Source organism: Coturnix japonica, chromosome 15 (assembly GCF_054131305.1).
Source record: "Coturnix japonica strain WE chromosome 15, WE-NBRP24, whole genome shotgun sequence".
NCBI lineage: Eukaryota > Metazoa > Chordata > Aves > Galliformes > Phasianidae > Coturnix > Coturnix japonica.
In genome coordinates, this window is record NC_140677.1 from 4,788,791 (window position 1) to 4,805,933 (window position 17,143).

The 17,143-nt window shown below is 44.6% G+C and overlaps 2 protein-coding genes across 3 annotated transcripts; one reads left to right on the top strand and one right to left on the bottom strand.

Moving 5' to 3' along the window:
• Window positions 1–381: 381 nt before the first annotated feature.
• On the top strand, window positions 382–6,190 carry LMOD3 (leiomodin 3). The gene is made up of 3 exons (XM_015875105.3): window positions 382–910; window positions 2,293–3,639; window positions 5,681–6,190. Exons 1-3 carry the CDS (start codon window positions 620–622, stop codon window positions 5,705–5,707), a joined length of 1,665 nt encoding a protein of 554 aa, XP_015730591.2. The 5' UTR covers window positions 382–619; the 3' UTR covers window positions 5,708–6,190.
• A 1,075-nt stretch (window positions 6,191–7,265) lies between these two features.
• Window positions 7,266–16,417, bottom strand: ARL6IP5 (ARF like GTPase 6 interacting protein 5). 2 transcript variants are annotated; one of them, XM_085516238.1, is made up of 4 exons: window positions 16,224–16,417; window positions 11,031–11,135; window positions 9,281–9,498; window positions 7,266–9,007 (listed from the first exon to the last, which is right to left on the bottom strand). In XM_085516238.1, the coding sequence occupies exons 3-4, from the start codon at window positions 9,477–9,479 to the stop codon at window positions 8,835–8,837; spliced, it is 372 nt and encodes a 123-aa protein (XP_085372364.1). In that variant the 5' UTR covers window positions 9,480–9,498; window positions 11,031–11,135; window positions 16,224–16,417; the 3' UTR covers window positions 7,266–8,834. The 2 variants fall into 2 exon arrangements, with proteins under 2 accessions (XP_085372364.1, XP_015730596.1); XM_015875110.2 differs by lacking the exon at window positions 11,031–11,135.
• Between the last annotated feature and the right edge of the window lie 726 nt (window positions 16,418–17,143).

Consider the following 17,143-nt stretch of genomic DNA (forward strand, 5'->3'; position numbering starts at 1 on the left):
CCATCTCCTGGGCTTTGTCTTACCAGGATCTGGCAGCTGGGGGAGCTTTTAGGTCATGTAGCAGGTGACCTTGCACCACTTCCCCTGCAATATTCAGGTTTTAGGACTTCAGGTGGTGAAATCCCGCTGCTGTCCACAGTCCTGGTTTTAAGACATCTGAGATATGATGAATACAGACACCTCATGAAATTCTAAAGAAAATATATATTCAATACAGAGCTCCCCCAGGTGCCCCAGAGGCAACATCAACTCCATCCATGGGCTGGGGGCAATCCATGCTCTGAAAGTCACACTAAATTCCCCTAGAAAATGACCATCCCCTCTGAATCTCAATGGGGGACGCACCAGCTGCACTGAAATGTCAGAAGGGTTTGCACAGCTGACACGTTGCTGAAAATGGAGCATGGCAGCATCTCCATAAATTCTCTTTACCCAGCCAAGTGCAGCTTAATATAGACTTAGAGGTGCTGCCCGTCTGCTGCACTGCGACTGAGAGCTACCACCGCTCATGATCAAAACACAAAGTCGTGGATTCAATCAAATGAGCTAGTGCTAGGGGGGAAAATATCAAATTTATCTTTCTATTTAGTTTTATAAAGTAACAGGGGAACAAGCAAACATGTCTGAACTCAGCCAAACGTCTGACGAAGACGTGTCCCCTGAAGACATCAATGAAGATGAAATCCTGGCCAACCTCTCCCCTGAGGAGCTGAAGGAGCTGCAGAGCGAGATGGAGGTGATGGCCCCTGACCCTGAGCTCCCCACAGGGATGATACAGAGGGATCAGACAGAGAAGCCCCCAACAGGCAGCTTTGACCACCGCTCCCTGGTGGACTACCTGTACTGGCAAAAGGCGTCCCGGCGCATGCTTGAAGATGAGAGAGTTCCCGTCACCCTCCTGCCATCTGAGGTAAGCAGTAAAAAATCACACTTATCAGTTGTGTGTCTGCTATGGGATCTGTTTTGTAGTTGCAATACTGTGTGTCTGCTATGGGATCAGTTTTGTTGTAATACCTTGATCTATCCCTGCTTCCATTCTTTGGTATTCATTGAACAAACCATGAGTTTCAATAGTTTAAAAGTCTCAGTAAAGTCAGGATCCAGCTTGGACTGGTATAAAAGTTTATATGTAGGTGTTTTCCTAAATCTTTATTAGTGGTTTTCAACAGAAGAACATCCTAATGCTGTTTCAATAAGCAAACCACTGAGAAACTCTCAGAAAATCAATCTGGAGGATATTGGTTTGGCTTTGCACATTGATTGACATTGTCTTGCTTTTCCACGGAGCACTTATTTTAATGAGTATGTTTCATGTAATCATTGGCAGAATTTAATGTCACGTTGGGGGAAAAATCCTACAGACCATTGTTATGATGTGAACATACATAAATGAGCAGGCATGCAAACTCCATGAACTGGTCCCATCCTTTTCAATGCAGTCCTTAAATTTGTTGTACTATCTGTATGATTTGAATAGAGGTTAAAGTCACACTCAGATATTTGTCAGGATGGGACCAGCCCAACCTGTGGGTCATTATCCTTGTTGTTTGGGGGGATCTGCCTTGGCAGCTGTGGCACTTCTGGCCCAGAGAAGCCCCTCTACCTTCAAAGTGCTGGGGCTGCCCTGAGAAAGGGGGGAAATTCTTAAAAATCTCATCCGGGAGAGTGACTTGGCAGGGGGGGAAGCTTGCAGGTGGTTGTATTTTGATGCCAAAAGCACCACTGCCTCTCAGCAGCGGTGTGCAGAGCCCGTTTCCTACCTCTGGACTCAGAATCAAACGGAGTTTTTATTGTGCTTTTTTTCATGGTTGCTCCTATAACACGGGTGTCAGCACACAGGCCTCATTGTCTGTGTGCCAGCTGACCCCTCTGCCATCATGATGTGTATTTTCTCCCTCCCTTAGGCTCAGCACACAGCCAAACTTCATGTGGGCTCACAATGTTTTGTGGCATTTGATGAGGAGATGGTAAAAATTATGCCAAGTCCAGAAGTAGGTTAGGATCAGAGTTCCTTAATCCCCAGAAGGGTTTCAGGACCACCTTAATGTAGCATTAAATCCATCCAGGATTTATTGGTCAATGTTCTTAAGGGGCAAAGATGATAAATTTGCCTACAGCCACTTTCAGAGCAATTGTCCTTTCATTCCATACCAATCCAGCACACTGTGACTTTCAGGCAATGGCACGTTTAAGTGTTATTATTCTATTGTGGACATAGGGGTATGAAAATACTGCCATCCCACTGTTTTAATATAAGGTTAATGTCATTTTGGCTGTTTCTGTCTCCTGTAGAGAATGACTGCAGAGGAGATGGGAGATGGTGGTGGCCCCGGTGACGCAGGTACCAGGAGAGGGCCAGAAACTGATGGGAAAGAGCGGCAGTACAAAAATGAGAGTGTGTCACATGCAGTAACACAGCCTGGGGAGATGAACAGAGATGGAAGCAGTGAGGAGGGAGAGGATGAGGAGGAGGAAGAGGAGGAAGGTGAAGAGGAAGAAGATGAGAGTGAGTCAGAAACGAAGGAAACCTGTGTTAATGAAAACCATCACAATGATCAAACAAGCAAGCAACCAGGTACGGAATCAGGGGAAACCACAGAAAAGTCAGATGAAAATGAAAAGAAAATCTCAAAATTGAACATCCCCAAAAAGTTAGCATTGGATACCAGCTTCATGAAGCTCAGTGCCAGACCATCAGGAAATCAAACCAACTTAGAAGAGAGCTTGGAGAAAGTCCGAAAAAACAATCCGGAGATGAAGGAGCTCAACCTGAACAACATAGAGAACATCCCCAAAGAAATGCTGATAGACTTTGTCAATGCAATGAAGAAGAATAAGAACATAAAAACGTTCAGTTTGGCCAACGTGGGAGCCGATGACAATGTTGCATTTGCACTGGCCAATATGCTGCGTGAGAACAGAAGCATCACCACGCTCAACATTGACTCCAACTTCATCTCTGGGAAGGGTGTTGTGGCCATCATGAGGTGCCTGCAGTACAACGAGGTGCTTACAGAGTTCCGCTTTCACAACCAGAGGAACATGCTGGGCCACCAGGCTGAGATGGAGATTGCCAGGCTACTGAAGGCCAACAACACCCTGCTGAAAATGGGCTACCACTTTGAGCTGCCGGGGCCCAGGATGGTGGTGACCAACCTGCTGAGCAGGAACCTGGATAAGCAGAGGCAGAAGAGGCAGGAGGGGCAAAGGCAGCAGCAAATGAAAGAGCAGAGAGAGCTGATCACCATGCTGGAGAACGGACTGGGCTTGCCACCTGGGATGTGGGAGATGCTGGGGGGGGCACTGCCTCAGCCCAGGCCTCAGGAAGCTCCCCCAGCACCCAAACCACCCACCCCCACCTCAGCACCTCAGGGATGGGGGAAGGAAAGCATGCAGCCCGCAGCCCCTGATCAGCCACGTGGGGCTGAGCCCAGCTTCAGGGTGATCAAGCTGAAGAAGATCCAACGCAAACCTGCTGTGCCCAAGTATGTGGAGCCCACCGAGAAAACCAACCTCAAGGACGTGATCAAGACCCTGAAGCCAATCCCCAGGAGAAGGCCCCCTCCTCTTGTCGAGATAACACCACGAGATCAACTGCTGAATGACATTCGTCAGAGCAATGTTGCGTACCTGAAACCGGTGAGTGTTTAGCGGTGGAGGGGATCGTGCTCCAGAGCTGCTATTTTCATGGAATCATTAAGCTTGGAAAAGACCTCTAAGATCGTCAAGTCCAACCCCAACCCATCCCCACCATGCCCACTGCCCATGTCCCTCAGTGCCACATCTCCAAGGCTCTTGAACACCTCCAGGGATGGTGAGCCCTTCCCTCCCACCCCCCACCTCCCTGGGCAGCTGTGCCACTGCATCACCTCTCTTTCCGAGATTTTTGCTAATATTCAACCTGAACCTTCCTTGGTCCATCTTAACACCATTGCCTCTCATTCTAGGCTTTACTCAGCCCAACAGTGGGATTTCCAAGCACATCCCAAGCTGTGTGCAGTTATTCTATGGCATCCACTGGGAGGATGCCCCAGCATCCCCAGAGCCCCTCTGTCTTCTTGGATTTTATTTGTCCCATCACAAGGCAAAAGTAATAAGTGAAATCCCAGTGATAGGTGTGGGATTTTTAACTTCTTGTTCCATAGTCGTAAAGGTAAATAAAAGAAAACTCAGTTGGGGACAAACAAACTCAGAGGAAATCAGTGCTAATGTGCTGGTAATAATATATTAATTGCTATCATTTGCAAATGCTCTTATAAGATCGGGGATACAACAGTTTTTTTTCCACAGAATTCATTTAATCTGTCCTTAGGTCCCCATTAAAAAAACATTCTGTAGCCTTATTATTACTTTTACTTTCTATAGTAGTGATGGTGCAAAGACCCCTCTGCAATCTATTTTCCAAGGGTCTGAGCCTGCACCTGATGTTTTGAATTATAACAGCAGGATGGGTAAAAGACGCTTTTCCTTGGTTGCCTGCGTACAATTTTAGAGCTGCATAAAAGCATCTCAGGTAAAATAGTTGTTCCTGTGCTCTACTGATTTTCTGCAGAAATGTACAAATTATGGATGTGGGTTTTGTTGCTCATTCTTATTCTGCTTTAAGAAGCTGCTAAGGTGCTGGAAGGAGAATCAGGGGCCAAATTCACCCAAGGCACCTGGAGGTGTGTCTGCACTGGTGCACAGAGCCTGGTGGCCATTGCCCTGAGAAGCTTCTGATGCTCATTGTTTGGCTTCCCTGTCACACCACATTACTTTGCACTGTATCTTTATTCAAGGCAAATTGAAAGCTGTTCAGGATGTGTGTAGCTAGTGCTGTTGTTGCTTCTGTTTGTGTTGCTAAGGTCTGAGGCAGAGGGCAGGAAATCCCTTGCAAATAGAAATGGTCAATAGTATTTTGTAATTAATATGTTGCTTAATATTGTCCCTTTTATACAGTGGGGGACACTTTGCTTTCATTTGTCTGTACAGAAGTAACTATTCCCTCAGTAATTTCAGACAGTGTCTTGTCCTGAAATATCAGAAGGGATCAGCCCTACAGTGACCTTGAACCCTTATCTGGAGTTAAAGCTACTGGTCTGCCCCCAGTTGGGCAGTGGTTTTCTACTGGCACAGTCCTAATCCACGCTCTCTCCACCTAAAATCACAGGCAGGCCTTAACAGCCAAGGGCTGTGGGATTTGTTGCTGTTTGCTCTCCCAGATCTGCTTGTTGGCTGAGCTGGGAGCCATGTCCGGATGCTTGGGTGAGCCGGAAAGATGGAACAAAGGATATTTGCACTGATTTTTTGTTGATCCACTTAGTATCAGGCTGAATGGCTTGGATCTAGGGCATTAGGGTTTTATTCTTATCTGCTCATGTGATTTTGGTATCTGCTTTTCTGCCTTCATATCCTCTGCTTCATATCGCTTTGTTATGTTTTACTGCCTGAGCCAACCTGGTGTCCTTGCTCTCTTTGTGGGGGAGGCACATTGCTCACAAAGTGATTTACTGGGCATTAAGCATCACAGTCTGCAAGTGTGGAGCTGCAGACAAACCTGTATTCTTGACTGAACTCCTTGATGCTCCTTGCCATTATGTTTCTGATCCTTTTATAGTTTCTGAAGGCTTGAATGTTTACATGGAACTAAACTGCCCTGAGAACTTTCCTTTCCTTACAGTGTTTCTTTGTCCTTGTCCAGGTGCCATTACCAAAGCAGCTGGAGTGAAAGACCCAAAGAAAACAACTCGGAGCAAAGACTGTTCAAGTTCTGCTTACGGTTGTTTCAGCAGAAGTTTTCTGCAGAACCCAGGTGGTGTATGTGACTCTTTGGGAACAAAGCTTGCAATATGCACTTCTCTCAGTGTGATGAAAAAGGCTGGCACAGGAAAAATCAGCTCTAAGAGTTTCCATCAGGTATCAAAATCCCAGTGCCATCTGTCTGCCAAATGGATTCGAAGCTCCAGTTTGTTGTGGGAGGATTTCCTCAGAGACATCAATAACCTTAAGTCTTTCTAGTAAACTATTTTGCTTCCATGTTGTCCTTCTGCTGTCCAATTCTGCAGGAACACGCTGTGCTTTAGCTTATCTTTCTTTTCACACACATGCTCCTTGATTATTCTCTTGTCTATGAGAAAAGCATTTGTTCTCTATGTAAACAGCTTTATTTTTTAGGCTAAGGAAATGAATGAAATAAAAGCTCTCTCCATAAGAAGTGTGCAGCACATCCATGGCTTGTAAGAAGCTTGCAGAACAGAATGCACTCTGGTGCATCCAGATTTCTAGCCAGTGTATTTCATAGCAGCCCAGTTGGTCTCATACCTGGCCAGCATGTAAAAGATGATGCCACGCTGTTTCGAGAGCTTAATCTTAATCTCATGTACTTCACCCTTGGATCAGGCTCCACACCACCACCACCTTGGGATGCACCAAAACGCCGCTGCCAACCTCTCTCATACTGCTTTCAAGCACCTGGGGGATGAGCCCTAACCCTCTCTTTGTAACCTGAATATGCACGGCTTGTTTTTACTTTAAAATTGTGAAATCTTTTATCCCCCTCCATTTTAATTGCATCAGATGGTTTTGCTGCAAGACTTTTCTACAGCAGCTACAACTCATTCTCCTGTGGATCGCAGCCATGTGAGATCAGCTTTTTCTCTTCTTTTCCCTGAGTTACTGGAAGCTACAAAGCTTATTTCTGCAAAGTCACATTTGATCCACTCCCCTCCTCCCAGCCAAGCCTTCCCCTTTGCTAACATTCACCTCCTCTGCCTTCCTGTGGCTGATCCACTCACTCCGAACGCCCACTTTGCAGCTTGTGGCAGGCCTTCCTGCAGGTCAGTCTCTCCTTGCTGCCTACGACTGTTTGCAATGGTTCTCTGGCAGCTAAATCCTAGTGCTGCTCAGGGCATGGCTCCTAGTAACCTTAGAAGCAGGCAGAAATCCCTCCCAGGTAATTAGAAGAAATGTAAAATCGCAGTTAAGCAGAGTTATGTAAGAGACTGAAACAACATGAACAAATACTTATATATCTGTGCTTCTGCAGACAGGCTTTTGCAAGGATGCAAGAGCAAGGCTGCATCATTCCTTCAGCTCACAAGAAGCTCATGCCTCAGCAGCATGAATAGAGACAGCAACCAAAACCAGAATTCCCCACAAGCACTGTTTCATGGCATGAATGGTAGGGTGACCACAGCTCTCCCACGACTGCCCTGCTGAGGTCACCAGCATCCACCAGCTGAGGTTAAGCATCATGTTTCCCATCCTGAAAGAAATACACTCAGTAGTCACCATTAGAGTTTATTTTTCTTCATAACTGTGCAGTTCTTTAAAATTCTACAGTAATGATGAAGCCATAGGCTACTATCTTGAAGTGTGGAAACAGTTCTCAGAAACAAAGACCATGCGTTACAGGTGAGGAACAGGCCATTGGCTCTCCAGCTGGAATTATGTTCAATAAATACTGATCACTTTAACACTCAAATGGAATGACGTGTTCAGATTTCTACACAGCTCACTATGAAAACAGCATGGTAAGTTACAGAAAAGCTTCAACTGTAAGGATGTTTGCTTTATTGTTATATTATTTACTTGGTTAGAAAAAGAGAAATGCAAGAAAATTTGAAATGGCGTGTCACCTGGACATCATTTTTTTTTCCCCATTATATTTTGCAAGCTGCTATTAGCAAGACAATTCCATCAGAGCTGGTAATTAAGTTAAAATATATATAAAAGAATCCCACACAGCACTGTCAGGAGTTGTTACAGGCAAGCGTCTGTATGAATTTGGAATGGGTATTCAATAACTGTATCTTGACATTTATTGCTTTTACTCATAAACCTGGGACCCAGTTTATTCTTTTGAAGACTGTCAGCACTAGAGTCAGTAATGTTTTACTTCAATCTTTGCATTCTGCTTAAGAAGAAACCCAAACAAACCACGCAAACATACATACACTTTCATCTACAAAACAGCTGATACAGAATAAAGCAGAACAAGGTAAGTCCTAAAGTAGCAGTGTTTAAAAACAGCAATAGGGTAGAAACCTAATTCATCTAGCTTATCCAAAAACATTTTTTCCTCCCATGCTTGGCTTTAGTTACATGAAGAAGTTCTGCCTCTCCTGCAGAGAAGAGCAGCTTCTAGAGATCAACAGAATGAAGATTTCAAGGAGCACAAAGTTATGTTTTATTGGAACCGAGAAGCACGGTGCCATATATACTCTTCATGCTCAGATCTACTTAGACTGTTTCCCAGCTACCAAAGGAGGAATGTGAGGTGAGGACAGAACCCATACTGGTTACAGGTTTTGCACAGTTTGACCACTTGCCAGTTAAGCTAGCAACATGGTCTCAATACAAGACCAAAGGAGTTAGGGGTTTAGAAGATGCAAGAGATACATACTTTCCATACGTTCCAGCTCACTTTGAAGACTGCCAGCATGAAGGTGCTACACAGCATAACAAACTGGCTAAACTGCCCTCTTGGAGAACTGAGATGAAAGGAGTGTTACTCTTACTAACAGACAAATTTGCTGCAAGACATTTTAAGAGACTGCATTCCATAGGTTTCCATCTCTTCTCCCTTTGTCCCCACCAAGAAGAAGAGACAAGGAAATATGTTTAGGTCGGTATTTGTGTAAACACCAGAACATTTAATTATACAACAACAAAAAAGTTACTCTTTTAATAGTCTTAGAGGAGCCCTGAATTCCTTGGAATACTGTATCCTGCAATAATTAATCTGTACCACGTGTGCATTTCTTGTTTTTTGTACACAAACTGAAAGCAAGCTTGAACAATAGTAAATAGCAATTACACTTTTGCAACAGGTAAAAACACCACGTTGCAGTTGCCTACTCCTTGACTTTAGCTATGTAGTCAGCCAGTTTGTTGATACCCTCTTCCTGCTGTTCTAGAGCATCCAGTATGATACCCATTGGGGTCTTCTTCAAACCCATTTCTTCCTTTTTGTTCTCCAGCTTGTTCTTTATGCTCCGGAGCCTCAGAGAAGCATGGATAAACATCACTGCATAACAAAAACACGGTTATTAATCAGTAACTCCCAGTGAATGCATTGGCTTGCAGAAGATCTCAGAATGATGGCTTCAGTAACAGCAAGTATCTATTCAATAATAATAATGCTGAAGATGACTTGTGATGTTTTACATGTACCCTTCCCCCAGACTTGATTTTGCTTTGAGACAACTAAAGACAGAGTACAGCTATTAGCCAATTTAGTCTCCCAAGACTTCTTTGAGAAAGCTCAGTTCAGCCCTCAGAGAAGAGCAGAAATACTTACAGAGGAGAGGAAGAGTGATCCCAAACATGAACACCATGACATCTCCCAAGTAGGAGATCAAGAAGTAGCTAGACAGCATGATGACTATCACAAATGTGGTTGGGTACTGCTTCTTCATCCTGCGCAGTATATCCTTATTGTGTGATACCCACACGAACCCCAGGAACACCAGGACCACCACGGTACCACCAATGAGCATATTCAGGGGACTGAGAAATCTGGAGTAAAGAGGCAAGAGAAACAAACAAACAAACAAACAAAAAAAGAATAGAGAAAATGAAGTTTGTTATTGAGCTTTTGTCAATAGTGTCCATGCAGCAAACATCCAGCTTGCTGCTAGGTAGGTAGATAGCTAGCTAAGTCATTAAGAAGTCAGCTGCTGTTGCAAAAGTCTTTATTGACTTTTCATTATTACCCCAAAGCAACTGAACAAGCAACATGAATTAGCCATGAATTAGCGCATTTAGATAATCTTTGTCTTTATGTTCTCTTCTGGAACATAGCTGAGGATAATGAGAATTTCTGCATCGCATTGTTAATAGACACACTTAGCACCAGGCTGACTCCCACTTAGGCTATCAATGCTTTTGCTTGGTATCATGCTCCAAGTCGGTGAATCTTTCCCCTGCACATTACCAAAAGCAGCTCAGCCTAGATGTTCAGACCAACTAGATTTTATTATCTTGTCTAGACTTACAAAGGGCAAAACACATGGGAAATGTTGAGTATAGAAAGTTCACTGTTGTTCATGCCTTTGATACTTACCGAATTTGGCATATGGTGTTTATGTCAAAACCAGCATGTGGAAGCAACTTACTGGCAATTTGCTACGCTAAGAAGGCAATGTTCATTATGCCCAGCTACCTAAATTGCCTACAGTTAAAGAAAAACTACAGCAGATCTTAGAAAATACCATGATACTGATACAAACTACTACACTAACTCCCTTGCCAAACAAACATTAGATTCTGAAGTAACTTAAGTTAAAGTTAAGATACATTGTGTGGGTAGGTGACAGGAAAGGAAGGTTTTCCCCAGCAGGCATTACTCCTGAGAATACAAAATTGAAACAACTGTTAGAGCCAAGACTTTCACCCCATGATTTCTTCTTTTAAATGTGTTAATATTTTGCTCTTCTGCATAGCCCTTTATCTCTGAATTATCCCTCTTAACCTGACTAAGGTAACTTTATGAACTTGCAGGAGCTTACCACCATCAGTGCTACACACAGAAGCCCAGACCCAAGCAAATGTGTCTGAGAGTCAGATGGAACTGGACACGTGGGGTAAAGGTCTTGCAGGAAGAAGAGCCAGGCCTGGCAAAGGGGCGGCTGCTGAGGTTTGTATTCTATTATTGTTATTGGAGTTACCAAGCAAACCAAGCCACCGAGTGGATCAGCTCTGGACTATAAACAGCAAGTCCCTTTTTGGGACCAGGATGAGAACATCACCTGCTTCCAAGTATTTAAGAGGTTGCTTTGTCCTCAGTTTTCACTGATGACTCTGCTTAGCTTGTTTCTGTATTTGTACAAAAGCCAGGCTCAACTATATTTCACTTCTATCGAAATAAGCTCTGTGCATCCTCTGCATTCTGATTTACTTGCTTATCTTTGCACAGCCCTAATTATACAGCAGCTGAGTGCTCTGAGCTGCTACCACTATGACAGCAGTTCTTGTAAAGCAGGAAAGATTTTCTGCCATAGACCTTGCAGTCAGACTTACTGTTCTAAAGTCATGGCACAATGACTCACCACTCTACTCCAGTGCTGAGGAGGATGCTATGGTTTGTGGTCTGTGCTTCATATCCGGCACAAGCTGAAGAAATCTCTTTCTGGACTGGCATGTCAACACTGTACCTGCAATGCCAGAGAGCATTTCCCTAGAGAACAAAGAACCCCCAGAATGATTTCAGAGCCTGGCTCTAGACTCTGTAAGTCAGTTGCGCCAACAGGAGACAGGACAACTGGATAAAAAGAGATTAGAATCCAAACTAGCTCCCCACCTGCTTCTGCTACTCATGCTGAAGAGCCAGCATGGCTATTTGGAAATGGCGATAGGGCAGACTCGCTTGTTGCATCTGAGTCACTCCCTGCAGCCAGCCAGATTATATTTAGCTCTGAATTGTCAATCCTAAGTTTCCAGGCTGGAAAAAGTGAACAGTACTGCTCTGGAAAGAAATCAGCTTCATCTGTGTTCTATTGTAGCCAAAGGAGGGTGACTCGTGACTGCACCACGCTAGTATCCTGTTTATATACATACAACTGGACATATGAGATTCTTAAAGAAGAAATCATCTCGGCATCACTGTTAGCTTGGAGTAGAAATGGCCAGACTTACTTACAGCAATCCTTGGTTTTATTCCCAAAAAGTCACTGAAAAAATAATCCTGGAAGGAACAAAGAGCCAGGCAGAGCTCCATGTTACATTTTCCAGGTGTCAGGTAAATACTCCCAAGGCTTTATCTTCCCCATCCTCCCTCTCATTCTCATTACAGCTGCTGAAACTGCTGGTGAAAACCCTGTGCTTGTAAGGAAAAGACAGACCCTTCTGCTTTATGCTTTTTCTGTTATTATGTGGGATCTGTTTTACTGACTTGCTGTCAGGGATGTGAGGGAAAAAAAAAATACATTCAAAAGATCCCTTTTTCTTGGGGAGAGTTAATTGAATTACATGTTTTCTCAAGTGGGCTGCATTCCAATGCTTACAAGGAAACAGTGAACATAAGTATCAAATGAAGTCATTCAGAGCCACATGAAAACAGATGGGGGATAGCAGTTGCCACTAAAAACTGGTATTCAGATTATCAGCCATGTGTCCACAGGCTTCAGTATCGTTGATTACAGTACTGGATAGGGTGTCACATGCCAAGCTCCCTCCACTGTTTGAATCACCACAAGAGCAAAGTTCTCCTAGATATTTATATATAGATATCTATTCTCCAGCAATGGCATTTTTTTTTTTTCAGCAGGTAAGCTCTCCATTATGCAGTTTCATTCAGAGCTGCTGGCACACTTCTCTCAGCAGCACGACAGCTAGAGACTAAACAGGAACAAAAAACACAGGCACAGTTTTTAGAACACATATCTGGGGGAAAATGAGAGCTGTATAGCAACACTGAAAGTCCTTTTATAGCTGAGCCATCAGCACTGATATTAGCCACGTTTATAGACAGAACAGAACACAACATAAAGAATTAATGGTTGGGAAATAGGCTGGGAGTCTTTCAAAGCTGCTGAGACAAGGTAAGTGGCCAGCCATTAAGTATGTAATAAGATACTTTCTAAAAATAATTCTCTTCAGGAGGGATTTGTAAGACCTCTCAAATACTTAAAAATGTAATGCATGGAACTATTAGCATGGCAGAGTTGTGGTAACTTGATTTTGGGCTGCTCAGATATCTTAAGGGAAGAAATACTCTTTGGGTGCTGAGGAAGAAAACTGCTCTCTCTCACTACATTGAATGGAGTCAGTATGGCAGGGCTGAGCAACATTTGGTGTGCAAACAACCTCGAGCTCAGAGCCCTCTAAAGGGATGCTCTACTTTATTGCTCCCTCTGGAAGACAAGATGCAGCCCTGGTTGGATGCTGCAGCCTCCAAAGCAGCAGTGACCAACTGGCAATGAAAAATGTCACCCGGATTTAGTGCTACCGGTGTCTCAGGGCAACAGTAAGCACCTTCAGTTACTTGTCTGCTACTGTAATTGCTTTTATACAGAGAAAAAAGAGGGGTAAAAATAAGAACAATTAGAAGAAACATTCTTTCTGGCTGCAGGCTGCAGGGACACAAACACTGCGCTGTGTCAAGGAGGGCGCCTTGGGATACTGTATCAGTTGGAAGCTGTAGCAGAAGATAGCAGAGGGGCTGGGGTTACAATGGTGTGGGAGGAGTACTGGTAACTATGTAACTCTGACAGCAAAAGCAGATATTTCTTTAGTTTCCCGCATTCAGCCTTCTAGCAGGAGAGAGAACCACAACCACCGGCCTGGAGAATTCACAGCTACAGCATAGGGAGAAAGAACTAAGCAAGACTCGTCTTTTGCTCAAGGCAGAAAACCTCCAGCAGTGTGAGCCCAGAAATCAACACACGTTGGAAGCAGTAAGCAGGCGAGAGCAGATACCTGCTGCCTTCCTCATTTGTTTTAATTGAAACAACGTGGAGACCAAGTTCGGCTTCTCCACTCCCCATACTTCTGGGTTCAGTGAGGTTATACAGCAAACCTGAAGGTAAAGTGTAAACCTATGAATGGCATGTTGTCCTCTGATTTGTCACTAACAAATCTGTGCACAGCCAGGCAACAGAGCACAGCAGCCACAGATTTAGCAAGGCTCCTTTACATACTGATTCTCACTCAGGCTGCTTTCAGAACAGGAGTTGGGAGTTCTTTCCATAGAATGGCTGGGCCTTTATGAAGGTTTTTGTATGTTTGTTTTTAAACTGAAGTTTTTATCCACTTCATGAAGTTATGTAGCATTACGTTGCAGCAGTGAGTTTTGGAGCAGTGTGTTGCATGCTTCTGAATATTTCATCAGGCATTACAGAAACTACTAATGAGTATTTTGCTGCTCTGCGATCCTTGCTCTCTCAAGGGAATTAACTACAAGCAAGTCAGCCAAGACAGTGGTCTGGGGAGGAAAGAAAATAAAGAATTAAAAGAAAAACAAAAGAAAAAGACACCCATGCACTTCATTGCAGGTGCTGTGCAGATGGCCAGTAGATGTTTAAATAAGCAGGGTGCAAAAGGAAAGCAACACTGAACTTCAGGCCGCAGAGAAGACACTGTGCCAAAGCATGTGCCTCCCACAGTGACAGGCCCTAGCTCAGAGTAAGAATGCTGCACTCACAGTAAGGTACTCCATGCCATACAGAGATGTGGAGATGGTGATATGTTGAAAAGGTCAACTCTGTTGTCCAGGAGGCAGTAAATTATGCCACAGCAATAAAGCACCATTGCCCAGAGATTTCTTGATACTGTAAGTACAATTTCCATCTCAGCCCAGCATTACCACAGCTACCACGCTATTATAGTAGTCAAAATATCATCTCTGCATCTAATGCCTGTCTGCATAATTAAGGTGGCTTAAGAACAGGTAGAGTTGGTCATGGGCAAAGTTTAGTTTTGATCACAGAGACCACTGCATTATTGGTTTCAGTAATCCTGCCTGTAGGCCAACATGCAGTCCTGGAGTTCCTAAAAAGCCATGATTCATCACTTATCACCCAAGGATTCCTGCCCACTAGAGCGTGAAGTGCAAGATTGCATCTTAGACATCAATGTAAATTTAATTGGGACGCCTTTCATGGCCTTTCTCCCAAAGCTACAGCCCGGCCAACAGAAAAATCTTTTATTAAAAAGAAATGGATAGCTTTTCTTTATTGAAGTGCTAGCCTGTTTCCTTTAGAGTTCTTTTCCCATTCTTCTTCTTCAGTGTTGAAGAAGCAGGTCTGCCATATACAAAAGGCTCTAAAATGTGCAATAAAACAAATTCACTCCAGGTTTTTCTTGCCTGTATATTTTCAACATAGCGGGTTACTATTTAATATAAATACATTAGAATTACAATTCTGGTATTAATCTCTGCCTTTTGTGGCTCTCCTCCCTACCACCACCTCAGCAAAACGGTGGGAAATAAATGGAAATGTATCACCACCCTTGATCTGATGTGAGATCAGAGAATAAAAGGGGGAAGGAATGTAGGAGTAAAAGCTGCTACCATTCCAATTTTCCAATTGAGGATAACTAAATTGTTCATTTTTTTTTTCCTCCCAGCTTTTTGGGGCAGATGAGTTGTTCTCCTGCCTTCAAGTGTTGCTTTAATTTACCTGCTTATTTAGAACTGGTTATGGTAATCGCACTACTAAATGAAGGTAGATAAAGAGAGAAGATTAGACTCCCTCTAAAGTGAGTAAGAGCCTGGAAGTCTCTTTTTACTTGTCTAATGATCTGCTGCTGGGTTGAGTAGAGGGTAAGGATCTCCACCAAAATTCAGAAGAAAATCTCCCATGCCCCTTAGCTGATATGCAGCAAAAAACAGGGCAAAAGCAGGGTTCTCAGCTTCTCCTTTCACAAAGCACGGGACAAAACTCCCTGATCCCAAAGATTCTCCACTGACTCAGACACTGGGTCAATAACGTCAGCAGCCCTAAAAAGTTACAGATTGCTTCACACACACACACACACACATACACAAAAGGATAGGGTGAAGAACTTAAGCCTCTGCAACATATATGATAAAATATACTTCTGCCATAACCACTTTGGCCTAGTGGCCAGGCAATCCTCCAGTTTAAGCATTTGCACATTGTTTGGTGACGAGCGTAGGAAACGTATTTCATTTTCCATTTTAAAAGCTTAATCATCACAGCCTCTGCTGCAACTCCCGACAAAGAGCTTCTTGATCTTAAAGCAGCACTTACAGAAGAGTCAAACAGGCTTTAATTCTAATAATGATTAGGTTCTTTCCCAATTCTCCCTAGGGAATCTACAGCTGACATGAGACATGAAGGTCTCGGTCTCACAAAGATGGATGGGTACCGTGCTTATTTTATATTGAAGGCTTTTCAATCTGCACTAGGTCAGAAATAAGAAAGGCTTGTTCTGTCCCCTCAGCGTAGGCTTAAAGCTGTAACAGAGAGCAGAATTTATCTCCTCATTTGTTGGAATTCAGAGTGAAGTTTATCTCCCCTTGACAGCCACGCTGGGCAGACTAAGGCAGGAAGCAGCGATCGCCGCAGAGCAGACAGTGACATCCGGCACCCACACCCACCGCTGCTTTCTGCCAGGCACACCGAGAAACAAAAGGCAGCTCCCAGATTTGCCACCCAGCCACAAGAGGAATTAAAAACCACGTCAAGCTTTCTAAATAAGCCAGCCCCCACCCAACACAAAGCAAGAGCGGCTGTACGTTTGGGAACATCAGCCCCCCCCCCCCTCCGCACACTGACCCTACGATGGCGACGACGGCAGCGGCCACCATCAGGTAGTTGGTCTGGTAGTAGAGCAGGTTGTTGACAACCCGGTTGTTCCATTTCGAGATGTCCTTGAAATCGGGCCGGGCGAAACGATCGGAACCAGGGAAGAAATCCTCCCAGGAGCGCAGAGGAGCCACCTGCACCTCCATGGCTGCTGCCCCCGCCCCACCGCCGCGCAGGCCTCGGGCTTCGTGGTACCGCCCCGGGGCGGCTCCGGGCAGCGGGGAAATGGGAAAGGAGAGGCCGGCACGTAGATCTCCGCGTACCCGGCACTGTACGGTGCTTTCGTCACCGGCGGTTGTACGTTCTGTTCGCTCGTTCTACACAAATGTCACGCCGAATCCGGATTGCATCCCCGGCAATGAGGCTGGTGGGGCTTCTACAGCCTCGGGTCACACTGAGGTGGATGCACCCCGAATCCTCCATCCTCCAACCGCAGTGTCTGTGATGATTCTAACTTCTCACTTTAGGACATTTTCAGTGCTTTTACGCTTCATTTCTCGCGGCTTGAGCACACATGCCTGATGCAGGTGTGGCTGTAACGCCTGCGGTTTGTGGCAGCTTCTCAATCTACGAAGTATTCGCGTTCCTCAGGGTGCATTCAGGAGCCTGAGGCCATGATCACGATCTCTATGAGCGCTGCACGGTCTGTTTCCCACCTCCCAGCTCCAGCAGCGCTCCTCGCTCTGCATATAGACAGACCCCTGTATGCAGTGCTCTATGCGCTCCCATGGGAAGACAACAGAAAATACTTGAGAGAGGAGCTGACACGACAGAGCTGGCTGATGGAGGCATGTCTAAAGCTATCTCTATGTTTGCCTTTACCCTATGTTGTGTATCACACACAGAAGCCCTAAGGAATCATCCCCCCCTGCCCCCATAGCACCGCCCAT

What these genes read in the sequence shown, in the direction of transcription:
- LMOD3 (XM_015875105.3), top strand. Translation starts at nt 620, where the DNA reads ATGTCTGAACTCAGCCAAACGTCTGACGAAGACGTGTCCCCTGAAGAC. An exon ending in TCACCCTCCTGCCATCTGAG is followed by an intron (nt 911 to 2,292) that starts GTAAGCAGTAAA and finishes TGTCTCCTGTAG; the next exon opens with AGAATGACTGCAGAGGAGAT. An exon ending in ATGTTGCGTACCTGAAACCG is followed by an intron (nt 3,640 to 5,680) that starts GTGAGTGTTTAG and finishes GTCCTTGTCCAG; the next exon opens with GTGCCATTACCAAAGCAGCT.
- ARL6IP5 (XM_015875110.2), bottom strand. Translation starts at nt 16,399, where the DNA reads ATGGAGGTGCAGGTGGCTCCTCTGCGCTCCTGGGAGGATTTCTTCCCT. An exon ending in GCCGTCGTCGCCATCGTAGG is followed by an intron (nt 9,499 to 16,223) that starts GTCAGTGTGCGG and finishes TCTTTACTCCAG; the next exon opens with ATTTCTCAGTCCCCTGAATA. An exon ending in GATCACTCTTCCTCTCCTCT is followed by an intron (nt 9,008 to 9,280) that starts GTAAGTATTTCT and finishes TTTGTTATGCAG; the next exon opens with TGATGTTTATCCATGCTTCT.